The following is a 26,177-nucleotide window of genomic DNA, read 5'->3' as shown; positions in this document are numbered from 1 at the left end:
ACTTGGAAACACTTTTTGAAAGATAAAAAGTGCATTTTATATACAACTATATAGATCAGTCCAAAATGAGGGACAAATGAGGAGGAAAGAGGGACAGATGGACTTTGTTCCAAATCAGGGACAGTCCCTCGAAATCAGGGACAGTTGGGAGCTATGTCAGTGCCGTCTATCAGTGCCCATCAGTGCTGCCTATTAGTGCGACCTCTCAGTGCCCATCAGTGCCACCTCTCAGTGCCAATCAGTACCCATCAATGCAGCATATCATTGCCACCGATCAGTCCCCATCTGTGGCGCCTACCAGTGCCTATCAGTGCCACCTATCAGTGCCCATCAGTGCCGCCTATTTATGCCACCTCTCAGTGCCCATCAGTACCCATGAATGCAGCCTATCAGTGCCCATCAGTGCAGCCTATGGCCTCTCTCACGCGGCCGCTCCGGCATTTTTTTTTTTTCACGGACACTGGTGACACTTGTGTCATCCGGTCCGTATATCATCCCATCCGTTTGCGGATGATATACGGACATAATGTATGTCTATGGGGATTGCGGATGTCAGCGGATGACACCGCTGACATCCGATTTTGCATCCGTTCCGTTTTTTAAAACGGAAGAAAAAATAGGGTTCTGTTCCGTTCCAAAAAACGGAACAGAACTGAAAGGAAGCAAATCGGATGTCAGCGGATGGTCAGCGGATGCAGATGTCAGCGGATGCAGATGTCAGCGAATGGTCAGCGGATGCGGATGTCAGCGGATGGTCATCCGCTGACATCCGCAATCCCATTGACATGCATTATGTCCTTATATCAAAATGACCTGTTTGCAAAATTTTTAACAAACTATGAAAAACGTTTGTTTTTGTTTTTTTCATAATTTTTGGGTTTTTTTTTTGTTTGTTTAGCAAACATTACAAAACCTGTGGTGATTGCATACCACCAGAAAAAAAGCTTTAGCAGTGTGAAAAAAATGATACAAATGTGATTTGGGCACAATGTTGCATGACCGCGCAATTGTCATTTAACGTGCAACAGCGCTGAAAGCTGCAACTTGACCTGGGCAGCATGGGGGTGAAAGTGCCTGGCAGGCAAAAGGTTAAAGTGTGCAAAAAATGAAAACATTGTAGTGAAGAGAATTATTCATTTTTCATGTGAAATGTATTTTCAGTAGTGCTGAGCTCACAGCGAGACCTCCTCCTCCCCTATACTGGAGGGGCAGGGAGGGGGTGTTCTCGGTGCTGTGTTCGCCTGTACCGCTTTCAATAAAGTTTATTGATCGGGAGCTCCGCAGTAAACAAACATGGCGGCGGGTGAAGTGACTGAGTAGAGGCGGGGAACTGAGCCCTGTACCGAGCACCATGGAGGGGCTAGCGGGCTTCATGGAGGATAGTGACGAGCACCGGGCGGTGACCATTGTCGGCTCCGAGTTAGTGGAGAATTATACGGTGAGTGGGCGGGGCCTGTGTTTTACATAAAGAGGCCCTGTCATGGCGAGTCCTGGCTTGTGCTGGGGGTTCTGTCACCTCATTATTATTGAGGACATTATTAGGGGGCGGGAATATACACAGAAATACATCACATAGGATCCCAAGTCACTTCCACTGCCCTCCAATGTGTCCTGAACGTGACATAGATATCATTGGGGCTCATTAACACAGGACGCCATATACTTAAAGCGGGTCTTCAGTTCACTATGTTAAGTGGCGCTACCCTGGGTGCCACCATTATGAAGTGTGAGCAGATGTGCCCAGTCTTCAGGTCCTGCATTTGAGCGCTCGCTGTGGAAATGACATGCGTGTGCAAAGACGGGAGGTTTTCCTGGCAGGTGGATGTGGTGCCCGACTCTCTCAGGATCCCAGTGACACATCTGCACACACACACTGGAGGTGGTGACAAAGTCACGCCTAGGTGAGAAGAGCACAAATAATGAAAAGTGTCCCTTGCTAAGATAGAGAGGGGATGATATGGAGACAGATAACTTCAAAGTTAGGGTGGGGGTCTGCTTTAAAGTAGAACTAGGGATTCACCCAAATGAAAATTCTGGGCCGAAACAGAAACGGAAAATTCAGGATGCCCTTGGCCGAAAACCGAAAAATTAGGATGCCCTTGGCCGAAAACGGAAAATTCAGGATGCCCTTGGCCGAAAACGGAAAATTTAGGATGCCCTTGGCCGAAAACGAAACTTCCCCCCCCCCCCCCAAATGATTTTACAATAGATAGAAGAGGTGCATACACCAGAAACAGGCAGTAACGTACACCTGTAGCTGCCACCCTGTCGCAGCATATGTACTGTGATGGGTTGGCAAGTGGGTAATTTAATTACAAATGGTATTTGTATTATGCAGCATGAGGGGGTTAATGTAGATGAAGATACCCGCCTGCCAGGGAAGTGAAGGGCTCACTTCATTACAGCTATTAGCGCCCGCCCGCCCGGTATGTTCATATACACTTCACCTGCGCTGCGCAGCGCCCCCCTTCCCCGTGTCGGCCATTAATTTTCGCCATCTTTGACCCGTTTTCGGCAGAAATGGGATAGGCCCATTTTCGTCCGCCGAAATTTCGATGCACCACTAAGTAGAACTACAGAAAAAAACTTTTTTTTTTTTTTTATATAAATAAGGGAGGGTTATAACCCCTGTCAGTTTTTTGCCATTGGAGTGATTTCCCTTCACTTCCTGTCCCATAGCCAAAAGAGGAAGTGAGAGGGAGTCCCGGGGTGTCACCAGGGACCAGCTCAGGTGTGTCTGAGCCCTCCAGGAAGCTGTCGCCTAATCCCGCCTATACTGATTATCTTGTGGCTGTGATATTCCACACCCATCAGGTATATATATATATATATATATATATATATATATATATATATATATATATATATATATATATATATATAATATGGGAATGCCTCATCCACTAATAATCGGCCCAGTACTGTACATTGAAGTGGGTTTGGACAAGGATCCAAATATGTCTGAGGTCATCCCAGCTGTCACCAGGGTCACTAGAAATAGTTTCCCCATTGGAAGATTTTCTGGTGACAACTCAAAATGTGGAAAATGTCTTTTACTTTCATTTTGAGTGATAAGTGCAAACAGGACAGTTAGAGAGGTTGAATCTCCCTAACACCGTACAGAAAGCAAAAAAATCCTGACCGGGCTTCTAATCCCTCTCCACTCTATCCAAAACTTCAAAACAATAAATAAAGTTCTGCCTTTAGTTCTACTTTAATTATAAATTGTCATCCAGAATGACGCATTTGCAGCAATGAGAACTGAACATAATGATTGTAAACTAGATGTAAATCCTTAGTGCTTGTTTACACTCTTGGTGGGGGTTGATAAAAATGGGCCATGATTTTACTGTCTCCCTACCTTTCCCTACCAGCTACCTTTTAAATAACACCATATGGGATTATACAAACGCCTAGCACAACTTGTAGGTGGTAGGCTGGCAGTTGGGGCACAGTGTTCCCTCTACATAAACCCTGTTCAGCTGCCCAAAAAAAAAGCAAAAAAAAAAAACCGGGCACATGCACAACTGAATGCTTGTTACCCGCACCTGTACAGTTCTCTGAAAAAGAGGTCCGCCACAGATTGCTTTTCAAAGACTGCCACAAGTGTACTAAAGTAGTGTGTATAAACAAATGACACAATTTTGTAACCAAAAGTTTTCCATTTTTTTTTTTTTTTTTTTTAAATTCTCTGCTGCACCTCCATCTTTTTGCAGCCACTTCTTGTTTACATGCATCCCTGTGATGCCTGAAGACTGGTTCACACCAGATGCATTCCAGTGTGTTTTTTCATCTCCATCAAAAATGCATGGACAGTGTTTTAACCTAGATTTCTAAACGCCCTCAAACACAAACGCATCAAAAAGGACCTGGAACGCACATATCCTCAATTGAAACTTTTAAAAAAAAAAAAAGAGGGGAAAATAATGTACCGAATTGCTTTAAAAATGCACATGCAGAAAAGTCATTCCTTAGGGCTCATTTACATATGCAGTGCTTTTTTTCTGCCGCTCTGAAAAGTGACCTTAGTTGGAACAATTTTCAGAGACATTGACAGGTGGCTTGGAGGCGATATGTTGCCTGCTGAACTCCCACTTTAACCATTGAAAGCTTGTAGCACTGCACCCCAACCATGTACATTACATGTGATTTTTTGCAAGCCCCTGTTTTTTCTTGAATAGGTGACTTTTTGTGGCGGTTCTGGTACTGGATCTTTTTTGCTGTGCCAAGAAGCAAAGCATAGCAGCCGCACCAATATGTACTATACCCTCCCTTAGACTCCATTCACACTACCACGACTTGTCAGACGACTGGTCAGCCTGAGAAGTCGCAGTCCATTGTGTGCTACGGGAACCGTTCTAATAGGAGCGACACAAGTCGCTCCGACTTAGAAAAAGGTTCCTGTACTACTTCGGGGCGACATTGGAGCGACTTGCATAGACATTCATTATATGAAGTCCGTGCAAGTCGCGGTGCACACAACTTCACAGGTCGCCCCCGAAGTCATGCCGCATTAGTGTGAACCGCCACTTAATGGGAACAGGGCCTTGGAGCTCGTTACATTTGGCCCTTGTGTATGTCAGCCGGTCCGACAGAAACCGCCTTATGTTGGACAAGCATGCTGGAAATCCAGCAGCCGACTGACTCCCAATTGGCGCTCTCAGCCAATTGCTGAGAGCCCTGATCGGAGTGTTCTGGTGGGGTGGGGGGGCAAGTCCCTTCACTGCAGCATTTTAGTGTGAACGGGACAAATAGAAACTATTGCTTTCTGTGCATCCCAGCGTTAAACATGTGTGTGTGTATGTGCGATCAACACAGAAGGTGGTCCATTCAGGCCTCATGCACACTGGGCATAAAAAATGCTGCTTATACAGGCGTTAGGCATTTTTTTCTTTGTCTGTAGAAGCAACTATAAGTTAGCCTATGTGTCCCATGTACATTTAGGTGTTTACAGGCTGAGAATAAAAAAACATCAAAAGTGCCTTTTTAAAAAGCTTTTGGGCAGAATAAAGGCTTGATGCCCCTAAACGCAGCCTTTAGGCATGTTTAGGTACGTCAAGCATTTTTTCTGTGTACATTTTTCTAGTGTTTTGAGGAAAAACACATGTGAATAGATCCTCAGGCTCCATTCACATATGCAAATGGCGCTGTTGGCACTTACATGTGGGCAATCCAGAAGCAGTTTTAGGCAATTAGCAGACTGTCTGCATCCGGGGCCAATCACTTACAGGTAATCTCTCCATGAGCGAGATTAGCTGTGGGAGCTGTCAGAATTCATTTCTATGGGGCTTCCTTCCACAGCTAATGGCCGAGAACCCCTGCTGGGTCGCCCACAGGTTATCACTAATGGCCCCGTTCACAAGTGTGACTTGGGTCCTCAGTCTGGGTAGTAAAAATTTCTAGGTTGCAGCATCTTTGATGTGGTTTAATGAAAAGGAAGTTTAAAAAGAACTGAAAGGTGACGCATGTAAAACCTCCCTAAAATGCAACATCCTGCACTGCAAAAGATGTGAAACAGCTCCTAGGATGGGTTTTACTGGTGGTTACAACAGTAAACTGTCGAAAGCCCATGTGATATGTTAACGCAGGAGAGTGGGAGAGACAGGGATAGAGCGTTGTCAAACTTTAAAAGGAAGCGCTGGAGCAAAGACTATCATTAAATTAAAGCTGAACTCCTGGAATTCAACCATTTTGTAATATGTCCTGGCTTACTATACGTTAAGTCCAATGAGGTGCATGTCGCCTTGTGGACTTATATCTTTTATTTACCAACAGTGTAATCTGGGATGTAAAGCTATTACATCCTACCAGAGATCCAACAATTGACCTTCTGGTCTCAGCTCCTGAATATACAGTCACTTGCAGCTACTGTGCCCCCCCTGCCAGATTACAGAGCACTTTATGTGAACCTAGTCACTGAATACAAAGTCTTTGAAGAATGGGCAGCATCATGGAAGAGAAGACGGGTCTCTTCTCCCAAAGCCCCAGGAGTGTGTACTCCCAGAGCTACCATAAAACTATCAGATGTAAATAAATACGTCCAGGGGGTGGCATACACCTCGTTTTACAGTGCCTACAAATATTAGAAAGTGTCTGAATTCCTGGAGATTAGCTTTAGGGTAAATTGGACCATAGCTTAGTGTATTTGCAGGGATTTTTCTACACTTTCCAGCACAGGAAAAATGCATGGGCAGAAAAAAATATCCATTGTTTTTAATAGGACCTTAATGTTTAAAGACACCTTTTACCTGCATTTTGTCAGCAGGCTTTCTTCACACGGCCGTTTAGCCACATACACTGTGTTCCAGCAGCAAGAATGTGCTGATTCTTACAGCTGGAATGACGGGTGGATGTGGATATCGGCAGGTGCTCAGCCTGTACAGAGTAGTGACAGGCTGACAGCAGCCGTTGCTCACATATAGCCGCACAAGAAGCAGATACCTGCGGTTAGGAACGGGTGTAGAAGCTTAGACACCTCTGACCGCATCTAGGCTTAGACACCCGTTCCTATCCGCTTGGTGTACTTTGCGAATAGCAAAGGTGACTTTCAGCCTGTCAATACTTTTTACCCTGCTTGACTGCTATTTGCACCAAGACACTTACAGTTTGCTAAAATTTGAATGGTACTATGCAAGAATATAGTCAGGAACACTCCCTCAACTTTGCAGTGACCTTTATAAACCTATTAGCCACATGCTTTTGTTTGATGCATTTAACTGTGTAGAAGTATTTTATCTTCATGTCCACACTGGTGTTATGGTCATGATACCGTTATCATATTTTTATACTATAGTAAAGGGTGTTTTAAATTGAGCTTTTTATACTTTTTAAAAAACATTTTTGATAATTGTAAATACCACATTTTATGTCAACCTTTTTTTTCCCTCCTATTTATTAAAACAAGATTTCTAGTCTGGGAAAATAGATTTTGGCAACATTCACACTGTTGTACTGCAGTAGTACACGCATGTTTATGTGTGTTATGCAGTGCACTAAGTCCCGGTTCACACTATTGCGATCAATACGGGAACACTGCGAATATACTGCGTGTGTCTGCATCGCATTCGCAGGACACGGGCAGTTCACACTGCCATATGCGATACGCTGGGGGTGTCAATTCAAAGTTAACAATACCCCCAGATCAGATTGCATATCGCAGTGCGATCTGACAGTTTGCACAGCAATTGGATCACACTGGTGTGAACCACCATGCGATCCGATTCTGCTGCGGAACAAAAAAAGGGTCCTGTGCGTGTTCACTGCGATTGCGGTGCGAATTCAGCCATACAAACTGTATGGCTGAACTTGCACCGCATAGACATTGCATGCGATTTTTAGGAGCAGTGCGCTCCGGATCATATGCAATGTCTGTGATCGCAATAGTGTGAACTGGCACTAAAGCTGATTTCCATATTTTCTTTCTTTCACTTTAGTTATTTTGAACCAAGGTGGTCCAAATTAACTATTTTCTTCACTAAGGCCAGCCATACATGGAGCGAATTTCTAAATTTGCTTTATTCACCCATCAACACAGACAGTGTTGATGCAAGAATGCCTCCTGCAGGGCTATTGTCTTCTCCCAGCAGGAGAAAACAGTGAATATTGCTAGCAGCTGCTAGTGATAATCGAAGGTTAATCTCGGCATGCTAGTTGTACCCAAGTTGATGGATGGATCAACTTGGTACATTGGACCTGTCCATACAGAATCTCAGCTGGTTCAGCAGGAATTTGAACCGTGTTTGGCCTGCCTAATGGCGCTTTTCCACTGCATGGAACTGAACAGTTCGGCTCGCTTTTGTGCTTTTCCGCTGCTGGTACCGCATGGTACGGTGTAGGAACGGTTCGCTACGGTACGGCGGCGCTTTTCCACTGCATGGAACCAAACGGTACGGCTCTCAAAAACAGTACCACCTCGATTGTGGTTCCAAGAGGTACCATATCCCACAATCCTTTGCATGCAGTCACTACTAGCCACTGATTGGTCAGAGAATCGTTGTTATCCCACCCACTTAGTTTTAGTACTACTTTAGTGGAAAAGCAAACCATACCGTACCGTACCAAACCGTTCCAACACCGTACCATGCGGTACCAGCAGTGGAAAAGCAAACCGGGCCAAGCAGGGCCGAGTAGAGCCGAGCCGGTACTTGCAGTGGAAAAGTGCCATAAATGACACAGCTTGGTCCAGATCAACTATTTAAAGCAAAAGAAAACATGGAAATCAGCTTTAACATTGTTAAGACAGCCCATGCATTTGTAAAAAGGTGTAAGTATTTTATGTAACAGTGCATTGGCACACATGTTGGCGTGTTAACGTGAATTGTGATGTGCAGAATGAATGGCACTTTATCATGCCAACATGCATAATGCGTATTACCCAGGATTGTGCTGCCAATGAGGCAGTTGTATCATGCAAGACTCATGTAGGTCCCTGAGGTTGGAATGTTCATACATCATGAGCAGCTCAGAAATGCTGAGTTTGGTAAAACCACCGGCTTAGTGTTACTGAGCCTCATCACTGACTCAGAGCCTGTAGAAGTGCAGATTTAAAATCAGTAAGCACTGTGCTGCAGGCCACTGCATCTGTTTGGGTCACAGGTGAAGTGGCTGGGCAGAGACATTTACTCCATGACCCTGAGGCTGCACTTTTAACAGTTTCCATGTCAGCCATGTGAGCTGACTGCACACACACAAACAGCGCTAGCGCCACCAGAGGTGGCCATCTTTGCCACGGGGGGAAAGTGGGGAAAAACTGGCTGCCTCAGGCACTATGTTCAGTCCTAGCATTACTGCAACGCAATAATGTAAACGGGGCCTTTCACACTTTAAATTCAGTTCGTTGGTGCATTAATTATTTATTACTGAGTGTGTTTAACTACATTTGTGAAGGGATTCAGCATCACCATTTCTCTTTGTTCTGCTTTATTTTGCAAGTATATTTCTGATTGAAATGTTTGCAAGCACCTTCATTTCTGAGCAGACATCCCTGAGGATAGATCTATTGTTCATATTGTATTTTTGCAAACTGAAGGTTTTTTCTTCCTCAAGGCTCTGTTCACACTAGTACAATTTCAGATGCAACTATAGTCACAGAATTACATACTTTTTTTTCAATGGAGCCCGTTCACATCGATGCAACTTGATGTAACACAATTTTGAAAAAGGGTCCTGTACTACCTTTGGTGTGATTCCAGCGCAATTTTTTTTGGCCCCATAAAATATACAAGCCACATGCAAGTTGCACTGCATAATCTCACTAAAAATTTTATAATGGCAGGTTTGAACCCAGCCTAAGACAACATTGGTATTTTCTGAGCAAACTGAGATGAACATGTAAAATGTACAGTATGGGGGCTGTTGAGATATAAATATTGGGACATCAACCCAATTCTAATCTTTTTGGCTCTATACACCACCACAATGGATTTGAAATGAAACAAAGAAGATGTGCTTTAACTGTAGACTTTCAGCTTTAATTTGAGGGTATTTACATCCAAATCAGGTGAACGGTGTAGGAATTACAGCAGTTTGTATATGTGCCTCCCACTTTTTAAGGGACCAAAAGTAACAATTGGCTGTTCCATGGCCAGGTGTGGGTTATTCCCTCATTATTCAATTTACAAGGAGCAGATAAAAGGTCCAGAGTTCTTTTCAAGTGTGCTATTTGCATTTGGAATCTGTTGCTGTCAACTCTCAATCAGGGGCGGACTGAGAACCCTCAGGGCCCCCGGGTAAAATAAATCAAGGGCCCCTTCGAGGCCCCACCCATGTTCCGCCTCCATCCACACCCTTGCCACGCCTCCATCCACATCCACACCCCGCCTCCATCCACGCCCCACCTCCAGCCACACTCACACTAAAACAATACAACATAGCTCTCTGATACCTAGGCCAAGTTGGCTCCTCTTACCTTAATTACAGTTGCTGGCTGGCAAGCTGTGGTATTGCTGGCTACTGCTGGCAGGCTGTGGTCTTGCTGGCTACCGCTGGCAGGCTGTGGTCTTGCTGGCTACCGCTGGCAGGCTGTGGTCTTGCTGGCTACCGCTGGCAGGCTGTGGTCTTGCTGGCTACCGCTGGCAGGCTGTGGTCTTGCTGGCTACCGCTGGCAGGCTGTGGTCTTGCTGGCTACCGCTGGCAGGCTGTGGTCTTGCTGGCTACCGCTGGCAGGCTGTGGTCTTGCTGGCTACCGCTGGCAGGCTGTGGTCTTGCTGGCTACCGCTGGCAGGCTGTGGTCTTGCTGGCTACCGCTGGCAGGCTGTGGTCTTGCTGGCTACCCCTGGCAGGCTGTGGTCTTGCTGGCTACCCCTGGCAGGCTGTGGTCTTGCTGGCTACCGTTGGCAGGCTGTGGTCTTGCTGGCTACTGCTGGCAGGCTGTGGGCCTGTGGCTGGCACTGGCAGGCTTGCTGGCAGGCTGTGGCTTGCTGGCTGTGGCTGGCACTGGCAGGCTTGCTGGCTGGCTGTGGCTTGCGGCTTGCTGACTGTGGGCCTGTGGCTCGCACTGGCAGGCTTGCTGGCTGGCTGGCAGTCTGTGGCTGGTTGTGGGCCTGTGGCTGGCTGGCTGGCAGGCCTGTGGCTGGCTGGCTGGCTGGCAGGCCTGTGGCTGGCTGGCTGGCTGGCAGGCCTGTGGCTGGCTGGCTGGCTGGCAGGCCTGTGGCTGGCTGGCAGGCCTGTGGCTGGCTGGCAGGCTGTGGCTTGCTGGCTGTGGGCCTGTGGCTGGCACTGGCTTGCTGGCTGGCAGGCTGTGGCTTGCTGGCTGTGGGCATGTGGCTGGCACTGGCAGGCTTGCAGGCTGTGGCTTGCTGGATGGGGCCTGTGGCTTGCTGACTGTGGGCCTGTGGCTTGCTGACTGTGGGCCTGTGACTGGCACTGGCAGGCTTGCTGGCAGGCTGTGGCTTGCTGGCTGTGGGTCTGTGGCTGGCACTGGCAGGTTTTCTGGCTGTGGTTTGCTGGCTGTGGGCCTGTGGCTGGCACGGGCAGGCTGTGGCTTGCTGGCTGTGGGCCTGTGGCTGGCACTGGCAGGCTTGCTGTGGCTTGCTGGCTGTGGGCCTGTGGCTTGCTGGCTGTGGGCCTGTGGCTGGCACTGGCAGGCTTGCTGGCTGGCAGCCTGTGGCTTGCTGGCTGTAGGCCTATGGCTTGCTGGCTGTGGGACTGTGGCTGGCACTGGCAGGCTTATTGGCTGGCAGGCTGTGGGCCTTTGGCCAGGGGCGGACTGAGCGGACGGGGTACTTCGGAGGTGGTCCGAGACCCTGGCCGGGAAGGGGGGGCCTAGCCGGCAATGGGGCCCACCGCCCAGTACAGAATTAACTCACCCGGCGAAACGTAGTGAGAGGAGGGGAGGGGCCCGGCTGCTGTCGCTGCTTCAGTGAGAGGATTAGTGCTGGATTTCCATGGTGTCTTGTGTGCGGGGGCGCGTCGGCATCTCATACTGATGTGACGTTGATGTGCCCCGCCTCCACAGGCCGTGATACTGGTAACGGTCGGTAACCTCACTGGGGACGAGTTCCTGGATGCCTGCGATTGCGAAGGAGTGCCCTCTTCATCTTCTTCAGTCCCTGCTTCATCCCTGGATCCCTGGTGGTTTCTGTTTGATGTAAGTAGTTCTTGTAACATATGGCCTCTATGTGAAATCCAGCTCCACTCAATGGTCTCTCCTCTGAGGAATGATGTGTACATACATTTGCATTATCCCACACAATTTTAATAAAAATATATGATTCATATATTTTTATTAAAATTGTGTGGGATAATGCAAATGTACACATTATTTCTCAGAGGAGAGACCATTGAGTGGAGCTGGATTTCACATAGAGGCCATATGTTACAAGAACTACTCACATCAAACAGAAACAGGGGATCTGAGGAAGTGGGAGCGCCTTTTCAAATTGCAAGGCATCAGAAACTAATCCATGCTCAGTCCGCCCCTGCTCTCAATATGAGATCCAAAGAGCTGTCACTATCGGTGAAGCAAGCCATCATTAGGCTAAAAAAACAAAGCCAACCCATCAGAGAGATAGCAAAAACATTAGGTGTGGCCAAATCAACTGTTTGGAACATCCTTAAAAAGAAAGAATGCACCGGTGAGCTCAGCAACACCAAAAGACCCGGAAGACCACGGAAAACAACTGACGTGGGTGACCGAAGAATTCTTTCTATGGTGAAGAAAACACCCTTCACAACAGTTGGCCAGATCAAGAACACTCTCCAGGAGGTAGGTGTATGTGTGTCAAAGTCAACAATAAAGAGAAGATTTCATCAGAGTGAATACAGAGGGTTCACCACCAGATGTAAACCATTCTTGAGCCTCAAAAACGGGAAGGCCAGATTAGAGTTTGCCAAACAACATCTAAAAAAGCCTTCACAGTTTTGGAACAACATCCTATGGATGGATGAGACCAAGATACACTTGTACCAGAGTGATGGAAAAGAAGAGTATGGAGAAGGAAAGGAACTGCTCATGATCCATTCCAAAGCATACCAGCTCATCAGTGAAGCATGGTGGTGGTAGTGTTATGGTGTGGGCATGTATGGCTGCCAATGGAACTGGTTCTCTTGTATTTGATGATGTGACTGCTGACAAAAGCAGCAGGATGAATTCTGAAGTGTTTCGGGCAATATTATCTGCTCCTATTCAGCCAAATGCTTCAGAACTCTTTGGACGGCGCTTCACAGTGCAGATGAACAATGACCCGAAACATACTGCGAAAGCAGCCAAAGAGTTTTTTAAGGGAAAGAAGTGGAATGTTATGCAATGGCCAAGTCAGTCACCTGACCTGAATCCGATTGAACATGCATTTCACTTGCTGAAGACAAAACTGAAGGGAAAATGCCCCAAGAACAAGCAGGAACTGAAGACAGTTGCAGTAGAGGCCTGGCAGAGCCTCACCAGGGATGAAACCCAGCGTCTGGTGATGTCTATGCGTTCCAGACTTCAGGCTGTAATTGACTTCAAAGGATTTGCAACCAAGTATTAAAAAGTAAAAGTTTGATTTGTGATTGTTAATCTGTCCCGTTACTTTTGGTCCCTTTAAAAAGTGGGAGGCACATATACAAACTGTTGTAATTCTTACACCGTTCACCTGATTTGGCTGTAAATGCCCTCAAATTAAAGCCGAAAGTCTGCAGTTAAAGCACATCTTGTTTGTTTTATTTGAAAATCCATTGTGGTGGTGTATAGAGCCAAAAAGATTAGAATTGTGTCCATGTCCCAATATTTATGGACCTGACAGTAGGTGTCAGAAACCCTCAGCACTGCTTCAGTCCTTATATCATTCTATAGTATCCCCAGATGAGTCCGTCCCTCATAGATGTCATAGAGGTCTTCTGTGACACACATTTATAGTAAAATAAAAGAATACAGGTTTTACATGTGTAATATATCTGCTACAGATTTACAAACAATACTGGAAAAATGTGGTTTGTGTTTTTTTTTTTTTGTCACCTAAAAAAAAAAAAAAAAAAAAAATTCATACATGTCACGTCTTCGCTTTTTTTTTAGGTATATATAATTGAAGTCCAGACTGGGGTTTATAACTGGAAAGTGAAACATCGTTACAGTGACTTTTATGATCTCCATGAAAAAGTAAGTAAAACCAATATAGTAAGCCTGCAACTATCCAGGATAATTGAAACTGATCACATGAAGAAACTATTTTTATTAACCTCTTGCCGGCCACCCGCTGCAAATATACTGCGGCAAGGTGACTCGGCTGCGCGAGAGGGGAAGCTGATCTGCCGTCACCTGCGATCACTCCCCGGGGAAACAGAACAGTGCTCTGCTGTTATACACACGGCAGACGGTTCTGTCAGCAATCAACACAGGGCTCCTATGTTCCTCCTATTTACGAATACAGGTCCCTGTGTTGATTCCATAAGCCCATCCCTCTCACAGTTAGAAAAAACCCCTAGGCATACATTTACCCTTTGATCGCCCCTGGTGTTAACCCCTTCCTTGTCAGTGTCATTAGTATAGTAACAGTGCAAATTTTTAGCACTGATTACTGTAGTAATGTCACTGATTTACCCCCCCCCCAAGAGTGTCAAAAATGTCAGTTAGGTGTCCGATCTGTCTACCGCATTGTCGCAGTCACGCTAAAAATTGCTGATTATTACTAGTAAAAAAAATAAAAAAAATGTTTAAAAAAAATGACATAAATCTTTCCCCTAGTTTGTAGATGCTATAACTTTTGCGCAAACCAATCAATATACACTTATTGGGATTTTTTTTTACCAAAAATATGTGGCAGAATTGGCCATCTAATGAAACAATTTAGATTTAAATTTTTTTTATTGGTAATGTTATATAGCAGAAAGTAATATATTTATTTAATTTTTTGTTTTCAAAATTGTTGCTCTTTTTTGGTTTAGAGCGCAAAAAATAGAAATCACAGGGGTGATCAAATGCCACCAAAAGAGAGCTCTATTTGTAGGAAAAAGGACATCAATTTTATTTGGGTACAGCATCGCACAACCACGCAACTGTCAGTTAAATTAACACAGTGCTGAATCGCAAAAAATGGCCTGGTCTTTAAGGGGGTAAAACCTTCCAGTCAGTGGTAATGGACTTTGAATGTATTGCGGCAGACAGGGGCGTAACTACAGGGGTTGCAGGGGTTGCAATTGCTACCGGGCCCCATGGAGCAAAACCAGTGGGTGAACTTCCAGGATCTCAAAGGTCACACTTGCGACCGGGCCCTGGCATTGCACCACTGTGGGGAGGCCCCAAGATTGCAGGAAGGGGGCCCACTGCAGAACTTGTGAAAGGATCCTGCTGCGGGACCATAATAAAAGGCCATGCAACGAGAGTAAAGAGCCCCAGGATTAGTGGGAAGAGCCCCGGGCTTGAAGGGAAGGGCCCCGGCCAGGGGTCTGGGGGGCCCTTCATGGTTTCTTGCATCGGGGCCCTGAAGGTTCTAGTTACGCCTCTGGCGGCAGGTGGTACTTCATCAGGACTAATACACCTACAACAATACTGTGGTATCCTTCCACCGACGCAGCTCTGCACACGCTGCATATTGAATGCCCTGAGGCAGGCACCACCATTCTGATACAGATTTTTCATGTAGAGGGGTAGGAGAGAGCACAACAACCATATACCATGTTCCACAATATCATTTATTTATTTATTTTTGCTGTATTTTGATGCATTGGCTGCTTTCTGTTTACCACTTGGGGCATTTTTCAGCAACATGATGTACAACCCCAATGCCACAAATAAAGTTGGGACGCTATGTGAAATCTACATAAGAACAGAATGCAATGACTTGCAAATTTCAACAACCCACATTTTATTCACAATAGAAAATATGTCAAACGTTTTAAACTGAGAAAATCTACAAAAAAAAAAAAAAGAAAAGATAATTTTGAAATTTATGGCAGCAACCCATCTCAAAAAAGTTGGGACAGGGCCATGTTTACCACGATGTAGCATCCCCTCTTCTTCTTTTACCAAAACATCTGGGAACTGAGGAGACCAGTTGCTGAAGTTTTGTGAGAGGAATGTTGTCCTATTCTTGCCGGATTCTAACTAGTCAACAGTCCTGGGTCTTCTTTGTTGTATTCTTCTTTTTTTTTTTTTTTCAAGATGGACCAAATATATTCAATTGGTGCTCTATCAGTATCAGTGTCCACTATCAGGTAGATATAGGAGGAGTCCCTTGTAGTGCATTAGCACATCTCTCCCAGCAAGGAGTGTTGTCTCCAAGGGTTGGAGAGGCTGGATTCACCCCTTTTTTATGGATAGTGTAGGACCCACTGATAATGGGGTACTTTGACGTAAGTGGTGGGCTTGAGCACGATATGGCCATATGGTGGGACTAAATCCACATTTTTATTTATGGATTGTCTCCATATTTGATAGTCATTTCTTTTGCATGTGTGCGCTATTCTTTTTTAATATACATCCCAGAAACATGCCTGTTTTTAATGCAAGGCCCTCTGAGGGCCCGAAGATCATGGGCCTACAGTATTGTGTTTCAGCTTTGTCCCATGCGCACAGAGATTTCTCAAAATTCTATAAATATTTTGATGATATATTTAATGTCTTTGCCATTTTATGATGAGGAACTATTATTCTGAAACTGTTCAACAATTTTTAGACGCAGTTCTTCACAGATTGGTGAACCTCTGCCCATCTCTACTTCTAAGACACTCTGACTCTTTAAAATGCTGTTTTTATACCCAGTCGTGTCACTAGCTTGTTACCAATTAACCCAGGACTTGACAAATTTGCTTGGAATCTAGGTGCCAGCTAAAAAAGTTAGAAACCAGTTTTTTTTTTTCGCGCATGCCGAATGGCCAGCTTCTGTCGGACCGCCTGCCATATACACGGGCTGAATGGCAGCCAGTTTTTATTTAACCGGCTGATGTTGCCCGGCATTCAGCCCGTGTGTACCTGGCTGGATGGTGTGAGGTGGTTCACTAGGGAAGGACAGTGCAGCAAGGTGGGGGGCGATAGGAGATCCAGTAACATGCCACCTTAGGCCGCTTTCATACTGGCACCTCTGCTAAGCAGAATCTGCTTGCTCTGCTTCAACACCTTCAACCTCTTCTCTTTGGAAAGAGATGGGCGGGCAGTGAGAGCAGGCAGGGAAAGCTGCCAGTGACTACTTGTTGCAGCCCCAGGCACCACAAGAGCGCACCAGTTCTCCAGTGTAAGCATCTCGCTCCAGCAGGCCGAAAAGCCACGGCCTCAATTACCAGCTGGCGCGGCATCTTAGTCTGTGCACCTGGGGGCGGGGGCTGCATGGCATACATCCCAACCTGCAAAAACGAATTTCATGGAGGTGCCACTCCGCGACCCCCACCCCCCCGATTAATTTAACACAACTAGAGGATGATCAAATGAAATACAATCAGTATACAGAAGTTTACTTCTTCTGAGAGATATTAAAGGAACACTCTAACCACCATGACCACTTCAGTGATTTGAAGTGGTCATGGTGGTAGGAGTCAGAAACACTGCACATGCTGGGATATTTAAAATTTATGTGCTGGGGGCTAGTTGCACCCTTAGCACATATGACGTACTGCTGGCGGTTACTGCTGGCTGGAAATGCTGGCTGCTCTGAGAGACCTCAACGGAGTGTGAGGATTGGTGCTGGAGGAAGCATGCAGAGCGGATGCTTCCTGTATCTCTCCTCTCACAGGCGGAGTGCATTTGATATCACTCCGTCTGTGACGGGAGGAAACATAGGCTGCATTCTGACAGCCCAGAGCTGGGATATCGCACGGCACTTGCGAGTGTCAAAGAGCCGCAGCCTGCATGTGGGAGACTCCTGCACCTCGGAGGAGACTTGGGATATCTGGCATGGGGGAGAGGACACCTGCCGCAGTATAGCCCGGGCGCCAGGACGCTAATTCTAGTCGCCAATGCGACCTGGCGTCTGAGGTTTGTCCAGCCCTGAATTAACCCAATTCGTTGCAAAATGTTCTTCCAGCCCTTCCTTGTTAATGCCACTTACTTTGCCAGCTTTTTGCTGTCTTGTCCCAACTTTTTTGAGACTTGTTGATGTCATCAATTTCAAAATTACCTTATTTTTTTTTTTTCTAAAATGATACTTTTTTTCAGTCAGTTTGATATGTTTTCTATTGTGAATAAAATATGGGTTTATAAGGTTTGCAAACTTATTGCATTCTGTTTTTATGTAAATTTTACACAGTGCCCCGATTTTTTTTTTTTTTTGGAATTGGAGTTGTACTGTAACTGTACAAGTCATACGAACATGAGAATTTCCCCTGCAGCTGGTTACATTAAACTTATTTGGAGACTGGTGGTAAGAGTTTAGGTTGGTTTTCAGTGGTTTTATCTTTCTTTTTTGGAGGTTGTATTATATCATATACCCATTGGGGATGTACTGGTTTATGCATTCAAATTTTTTTGTATTCATTATTTATAGTAAGGCAGATATCATTTAAAGTTAACCCCTTTCCGCCAACGGAACGCAAATATGCGGCCTCGGCTTCAAGAGGTTGTACCGGGGTGATGCCTGCAGCTAGAGACATCACCCCGGTACTGTTTTTTAGAGCCGCTCTGCTGTTTTTACAAGAAGTGGAAGGCCCGAGTGACCACCCGACACGTCTGCAGGCTGGCCGAATACCCGGACAAAGCCATATTCGGCTTTGATCGGATCTCCGATGTAGAAACCCGGAAGCAATGTCATGACATCACTTCCGGTTACTAAAGCCTTAAATGCGACAGATTTAAAAAAAAAATTAATAAAAAATGACAGTACAAAGGAGGGATTTGGGGTCTTTTAGACCCCAGATCCCTCCATAAAGAGTACCTGTCACTGCCCATTACTCTGAGGACATTTTTACATTCCTTGTGACAGCAAAAAAAGCCATTAAAAAAAATTTTTTTTTCTTTTTACACTGTCCCTTTTTAAAAAAGAAGAAATATATTTAAGCGCCCGATCCCTCCGTACTCATGTGCAGAAGCAAAGTTGTGTCTGCATATGTAAACAGTGTTTAAACCACACATGTGAGGTATCGCCGTGATCGTTAGAGCAATAATTCTAGTACAAGACCTCCTCTGTAACTCTAAACAGGTAACCATTAACATCTCCTATGGAGATTTTTAAGTACCGTAGTTTGTCACCATTCAACAAGTGTGCGCAATTTTAGGCATGACATGTTGGGTATCTATTTACTTGGCGTAACAGCCTCTCTCACATTATTCAAAAAAGTTGGGCTAACTTTACTGTTTTTTGTTTTTTTTTCTTAATTCATGAAAGTGTATTTCTTTTAAAAAATTTTATTTGAAAGACTGCTGCGCAAATAAAGTTTGAGATAAAATATTTCAACGATCGCCGTTTTATCCTCTAGGGTCTCTTCTAAAATATTATATAACGTTTGGGGGTTCTAAGTAATTTTCTAGCAAAAAATACAGATTTTAACTTGTAAGTAGTGTTGAGCGAACACGGACTGTATTATTCATGTTCGTACCGAATAATTGGATTTTTTGTACCCGAACACGGACACGGACACTTTACTGTATGTTTGGGTAAAAATCCGTGTTCGGTCGTTTTATTTCCGGGTTTTGCATGCTTTGGCGCTCTTTTCATGGCGGGCTTTCAACAGCCAATCAACAATCGTTTAACTGGTGTGCCTTAAGCCATCCCAGCCATGCCTGCAAATGTCTCAGTAGCTGTGATTGGCCGTCTGAAGCATGTGACCAAGTCTTTATAAGTTCCAGGCAGCCGCAGCGTCTTCATTCTGCTGCTTAGATCAGGGACAGAGCACACATCAACGTGCTGGCTGCTGATTAGGGAAAGACAGGCAGGAAAAAACCATTTGTGTCCGGATAGAATTGAGGGACAGGTCGGAGTGTTTAGGCAGGGCGAGTTGTAGGCATTTTAGGGATAGAGTCTGCTGAATTATAGGGTCAGTGTCTTCTACAAAGTACAATCGATATTGCTGTGTGGGGGGTGGGGTGACTCTGCACTCAATCCTGATCTACGATCTCTTCTCAATCCTGTTAGGGAGAGGCTGCTGCTGAATTTTAGGGAAACTGTGTTCTACAAACTACAATCGATATTGCTGTGTGGTGTGGGATAGGAGATAGGCAGGTGTCAGTGATCCACATCCATTTTTCTGTGTGTGAGCTGCAGTGAACACAATCTTTTTGGGCTGCAGTGAACAACGTCCTTTTTGGGGTGCAGTGAACAAAATCCTTTTTGGGGTGCAGTGAACAAAATCCTTTTTGGGGTGCAGTGAACAAAATCCTTTTTGGGGTGCAGTGAACAAAATCCTTTTTGGGGTGCAGTGAACAACATCCTTTTTGGGGTGCAGTGAACACAATCTTTTTGGGGTGCAGTGAACAAAATCCTTTGTGGGGTGCAGTGAACACAATCTTTTAGGGGTGCAGTGAACACAATCTTTGTGGGGTGCAGTGAACACAATCTTTTTGGGGTGCAGTGAACAACATCCTTTTTGGGGTGCAGTGAACACAATCTTTGTGGGGTGCAGTGAACACAATCTTTGTGGGGTGCAGTGAACACAATCTTTGTGGGGTGCAGTGAACAACGTCCTTTTTGGGGTGCAGTGAACAAAATCCTTTTTGGGGTGCAGTGAACAAAATCCTTTTTGGGGTGCAGTGAACAAAATCCTTTTTGGGGTGCAGTGAACAAAATCCTTTTTGGGGTGCAGTGAACAACATCCTTTTTGGGGTGCAGTGAACACAATCTTTTTGGGGTGCAGTGAACAAAATCCTTTGTGGGGTGCAGTGAACACAATCTTTGTGGGGTGCAGTGAACACAATCTTTGTGGGGTGCAGTGAACACAATCTTTTTGGGGTTCAGTGAACACAATCTTTGTGGGGTGCAGTGAACACAATCTTTGTGGGGTGCAGTGAACAACGTCCTTTTTGGGGTGCAGTGAACAAAATCCTTTTTGGGGTGCAGTGAACAAAATCCTTTTTGGGGTGCAGTGAACAAAATCCTTTTTGGGGTGCAGTGAACAAAATCCTTTTTGGGGTGCAGTGAACAACATCCTTTTTGGGGTGCAGTGAACACAATCTTTTTGGGGTGCAGTGAACAAAATCCTTTGTGGGGTGCAGTGAACACAATCTTTGTGGGGTGCAGTGAACACAATCTTTGTGGGGTGCAGTGAACACAATCTTTTTGGGGTGCAGTGAACAACATCCTTTTTGGGGTGCAGTGAACACAATCTTTGTGGGGTGCAGTGAACACAATCTTTGTGGGGTGCAGTGAACACAATCCTTTTTGGGGTGCAGTGAACACAATCTTTGTGGGGTGCAGTGAACACAATCTTTTTGGGGTGGAGTGAACAAAATCCTTTTTGGGGTGCAGTGAACAAAATCCTTTTTGGGGTGCAGTGAACAAAATCCTTTTTGGGGTGCAGTGAACACAATCTTTTTGGGGTGCAGTGAACACAATCCTTTGTGGGGTGCAGTGAACACAATCTTTGGGGGGTACAGTGAACACAATCTTTTTGGGGTGCAGTGAACAAAATCCTTTGTGGGGTGCAGTGAACACAATCTTTGTGGGGTGCAGTGAACACAATCTTTGTGGGGTGCAGTGAACACAATCTTTTTGGGGTGCAGTGAACAAAATCCTTTGTGGGGTGCAGTGAACACAATCTTTGTGGGGTGCAGTGAACAACATCCTTTTTGGGGTGCAGTGAACAAAATCCTTTTTGGGGTGCAGTGAACAACATCCTTTTTGGGGTGCAGTGAACAACATCCTTTTTGGGGTGCAGTGAACAACATCCTTTGTGGGGTGCAGTGAACAAAATCCTTTGTGGGGTGCAGTGAACACAATCTTTGTGGGGTACAGGGAACAGAATCTTTGTGGGGTGCAGTGAACACAATCTTTGGGGGGTACAGTGAACACAATCTCATACTTCTGAAGATTTGAGGGTGCTGCCTGTTCCATACTCCTCCTCCTACTCCTCAACCATCCTTTTAGGGGTACAAACAATAGTAATTGGGGCCTAGTGTGGTGGTGTACGTGTGAGATACATACACTTTCTTTTTGATCATATTTTCTATTCCGCTATTCAATTAAAACCTTTGGGGATCAATTAAATTGCGTGATAGTCTGTGTCGGTACGTGTGAGATCCACCTTTCCAAGTTTTTGGGGTTCATCTCATACTTCTGAAGATTTGAGGGTGCTGCCTGTTCCATACTCCTCCTCCTACTCCTCATCCATTCCTTTAGGGGTAGAAACAATAGTAATTGGGGCCTAGTGTGGTTTTGTACGTGCGAGATACATACTTTTTTGGATCATATTTCCTATTCCGCTATTCAATAAAAACCTTTCTAGGGCAAGATCTTAAATTACAGAAATATGAGGAGACCGTCAAATAAGGGCCGTGGTGCTGCTGGTAGAGCTCCTGTTGCAAGGAGAGGACGTGGTCGATCTGTGCCAGCTACACGCACAAGTGAAACACCTTCCTCAAGTGTGAGTAGGCGACAGAACCTGCATCAGTATTTGGTAGGGCATCATACGCCCCTAGAAGTGATGAGGCCAGAACAAGTGGAGGCGATAGTAGACTGGTTTGCTGTTGACAGTGCCTCCAGTTCCTTCACATTGTCTCCCACCCAGTCTACTGCAGAAAGGTCACAGTTGGCACCTGCAGCCGATGTCCAACCGTCTTTCACCTCACCCCCTTGCAAATCAGGCAAGCAGTCTGAGCCCCAAGCCATACAGCAGTCTCTTCTTCTTTTTGATTACTCTGTCAGCAGGGTTTCCCAGGGCCATCCACCTTGCCCTGCCCCAGAAGTGGAAGAGATTGAGTGCAGCGATGCCCAACCACTTATTTCTCAAGATGAGTACATGCAAGGATCATCGCAGCACGTCTCCGATGATGACGAAACGCAGGTGCCAACTGCTGCGGCGTTCAGCATTGTGGAGACCGACAAGGAGGGCAGGGGTGAAGACTGGGTGGAAGATGATGTGGAGGACGATGAGGTCCTCGACCCCACATGGAATGAACGTCATGCAGGTGACCTGAGTAGTTTGGAGGAAGAGGCGGTGGTCGCACAGAGCCACCAGCACAGCAGAAGAGGGAGCAGGGTGCAGAAGCGGAGCGGCCGTGCCCTAGACACTACGCCCGCTACTGCCCAACGCAGCAAGGGAACGAGCGCACCAAAGTCAGCTCAAAGGAGTTCTCTAGCGTGGAAGTTCTTTAGAAAATGTGCTGATGACAGGACACGAGTGGTTTGCACCCTGTGCAATCAGAGCTTGAAGCAAGGCATAAACCTTCTCAACCTGAGCACAACCTGCATGATCAGGCATCTAAGTGCAAAGCACGAGCTGCAGTGGAGTACACACCTTCAAAACCAAGAAACGTCTCTGGCTCATCCTGCTTCCTCTTCTGCTGCAGTCTCGGCCGCTCCAGCCACATCTGTAGTGATACCGGCACCTGCCACCCCGCAAACAGACGATCTGTCAGCAACACCACCACCTGGGTCACCAACAACCATCTCCACAATGTCCCATGGAAGCGTTCAGCTTTCCATCTCCCAAACACTTGAGAGGAAGAGGAAGTACCCCCCTACCCACCCGCGATCCCTGGCCCTGAATGCCAGCATTTCAAAATTATTGGCCTTTGAAATGCTGTCATTCCGTCTGGTGGAGACGCACAGTTTTAAAAACCTTATGTCGGTGGCTGTCCCACAGTACGTCGTGCCCAGCCGCCACTACTTTTCCAGGCAAGCCATCCCTTCTCTGCACAACCAAGTGGGGGGAAAAAATCAGGTGTGCACTGCGCAACGCCATCTGTGCCAAGGTCCACCTAACTACCGATACGTGGACCAGTAAGCACGGTCAGGGGCGTTATATCTCCCTAACGGCACACTGGGTAAATGCAGTGGCGGATGGGCCTGAGGCGGATAGCAATTTGGCGCATGTCCTTCCACCACCGAGGATTGCAGGGCGCTTCAGTTTGCCTCCTGTTCCTAACTCCTCCTACTCCGCTTCCTCATCCTCTACCGCCTCCTCATCCGGACAGCGTAACACCTTCACCACCAACTTCAGCACGGCCAGGGGTAAACGACAGCAGGCAGTTTTACAACTTGCCTGTTTGGGGGACAAACCACACACCGCGCAGGAGTTGTGGAGGAGCATGGAACAGCAGACAAATGAGTGGTTGCTGCCAGCGAGCCTCAAGCCCGGCCTGGTGGTGTGCGATAACGGGCGAAATCTCATAGCAGCTCTGGGCCTAGCCGGTTTGACGCACATCCCTTGCCTGGCGCATGTGCTGAAATTGGTGGTGCAGAGGTTCCTTAAAAACTACCCCGATATGTCAGAGCTGCTGCAGAAAGTGCGGGCCGTTTGTGCGCACTTTCGGCGTTCTCACCCTGCTGCTGCTCGCCTGGCAGCGCTGCAGCGTAACTTCGGCCTTCCCGCTCACCGCCTCATATGTGACGTGCCCACAAGGTGGAACTCCACCTTGCACATGCTGGAAAGACTGTGCGAGCAGCAGCAGGCCATAGTGGAGTTTCAGCTGCAGCACGCACGCGTGAGTCGCTCTGCGGAACAGCACCACTTCACCACCAATAACTGGGCCTCCATGCGAGACCTGTGTGCCTTGTTGCGCTGTTTTGAGTACTCCACCAACATGGCCAGTGGCAATGACGCCGTTCTCAGCTTAACTATCCCACTTCTATGCCTCCTTGAAAAAACAATTCGGGCGATGATGGAAGAGGATGTGGCACAGGATGAGGAGGAGGAGGAGGATGAAGAGGTAACATTTCCAAGGCTTTCAGGGCAGTCATTCGCAAGGGGCTCCGAGGGTGGGTTCCTGCACACACAAATGCCAGGGACACAATTGTCCAGCAGGGGCACAGTTCTGGAGGATAAGGAGGATGAGGAGGAGGAGGAGCTGGAGGAGGAGATGGAACCATGTTCACAGCAGGGTGGCACCCAGGCCAGCTCATGGCCTTCACTGGTGCGTGGCTGGGGGGATACAGAGGACACGGACGATACACCTCCCACAGAGGACATCCTTTCGTTGCCTCTGGGCAGCCTGGCACACATAAGCGATTACATGCTGCAGTGTCTCCACAACGACCGCCGAGTTGCCCACATTCTAACTTGTGCTGATTACTGGGTGGCCACGCTGCTGGATCCCCGTTACAAGGACAACGTACCGTCCTTAATTCACTCACTGGAGCGCGATCGCAAGATGCGCGAGTACAAGCGCACGCTGGTAGACGCCATGCTGCTGGCATTCCCATCTGACAGCGGGGCCGCAGTGGAAGCACAAGGCGGAGGAGGAGGAGGAGGAGGAGGAGGTCGCCAACGCAACCAGGGCACCGCCAGCACCTCAGAAGGCAGGGTTAGCATGGCCGAAACGTGGAAAAGCTTTGTCAGCACGCCACAACAAACAGCAGCACCAGCAGCTCAGATGGAACGTCTTAGCAGGAGGCAGCATTTTACCAACATGGTGGAGCAGTATGTGTGCACACGCCTACATGTAGTGAATGAGGGGTCTGCCCCCTTCAACTTCTGGGTCTCCAAATTGGGCACATGGCCTGAGCTTGCCCTTTACGCCTTGGAGGTGCTGGCGTGCCCTGCAGCCAGTGTATTATCTGAACGGGTATTTAGCACGGCTGGGGGCGTTCTAACAGACAAGCGCAGCCGCCTGTCCAGAGACAATGTGGACAAGCTCACGTTCATTAAAATGAACCAGGCATGGATCCCACGGGACTTTTCCGTACCTTGTGCAGAATAGCAATGGATACCGACCTTACCCACCCATTGTTCCATTTTTGCTCTTTCTCACTCTTTTGGGGTGTACCCTCATTTAAAATTTGTGAAAAGAAGCAGTGTTGGCTACCTCGTCCTCCTCCTCAGGGCCAGATTAACGTAGGGGCTATTGGAGCTGCAGCTCCAGGCCCCTACCTTTTTATATAGGCCCCGGGTTGGCCATATTCACTGTTACCGCTCTTCTGTCACTTGTAAACACAGAAGTCTGGCTTCTATGCTCGCTTCCCCAGGCAGCACCCTCAGAACCTCCCCACACAGCGCGAAGGCCGGACAAGGAGGGACAGTTGCCGATGCATGGATGTGTTTATGGGCTTCAGAGACAGCATCCCATGTTGAATTAGGCATGCATGGCTGCACCCTTCCTCCTCTGGGTGCATGGCAAGGCACGGCCCTTAAGGCCCTTCAAAATCCTCAGCACCAAGCCCATGATGCTCTTAATCCGGCCCTGGTCCTCCTCCACCGCCGCTTCCACCTACACCGCCCATAGGTGTGCGCAGCCTATTGCATTAAGGTGTGCACCCCAAAGTTGAAATACACATGCATGTGTTTGCCAGCAGGGAGAGTAATGTATCGGGGCCATGTACCTGTAGGCAAAGAGAAATAGAGCAGAGCAGGTCCGAGGGAGATCTTTCCCATCTCCTCACTGGCAATGCTATGTGCCCTAGGTGATTAGGGTGTGCCCAGGCACACCCGGCACACCCTGTGCGCATGCCTATGTCACCGCCACATCCACCACCACCTCAACCTCCCTCCTCCTCCATATGGGCCTCGTCCTTTAGAGATGAAGAAGAACATTGTTTTATTTTTCTGTTTTTTTTGTTGTTGTTTTAAGTTATTTCCCTATCCACATTTGTTTGCAGAGCACTTGCCATGCTCTTAATTAAGTTTTGCTGCCATTTGCAGCACTCTAGCCCTTTCCTTTGGTGTTTTAGAGCCATTTTAGTGCC

The 26,177-nt window shown here is 46.9% G+C and overlaps 1 protein-coding gene across 2 annotated transcripts in view; it reads left to right on the top strand.

Annotated features, from left to right (window-relative positions):
* Positions 1–1,284: 1,284 nt before the first annotated feature.
* Positions 1,285–26,177, top strand: part of NISCH (nischarin) — a 184,850-nt gene continuing 159,957 nt past the window's right edge. For both annotated transcript variants that reach the window (XM_082265847.1, XM_082265846.1), the window contains exons 1-2: positions 1,285–1,438; positions 13,493–13,576. In XM_082265847.1, the coding sequence (XP_082121973.1) occupies positions 1,352–1,438; positions 13,493–13,576 (171 nt within the window). In that variant the 5' untranslated portion in view covers positions 1,285–1,351. The remainder of the gene's footprint in view (positions 1,439–13,492; positions 13,577–26,177) is intronic.

Source organism: Pelophylax lessonae, assembly GCF_965119305.1.
Source record: "Pelophylax lessonae genome assembly, chromosome: 8".
Taxonomy (NCBI): Eukaryota; Metazoa; Chordata; class Amphibia; order Anura; family Ranidae; genus Pelophylax; species Pelophylax lessonae.
The sequence above is the reverse complement of the archived record's forward strand: the minus strand, read 5'-3'. Positions and strand labels throughout refer to the sequence as shown.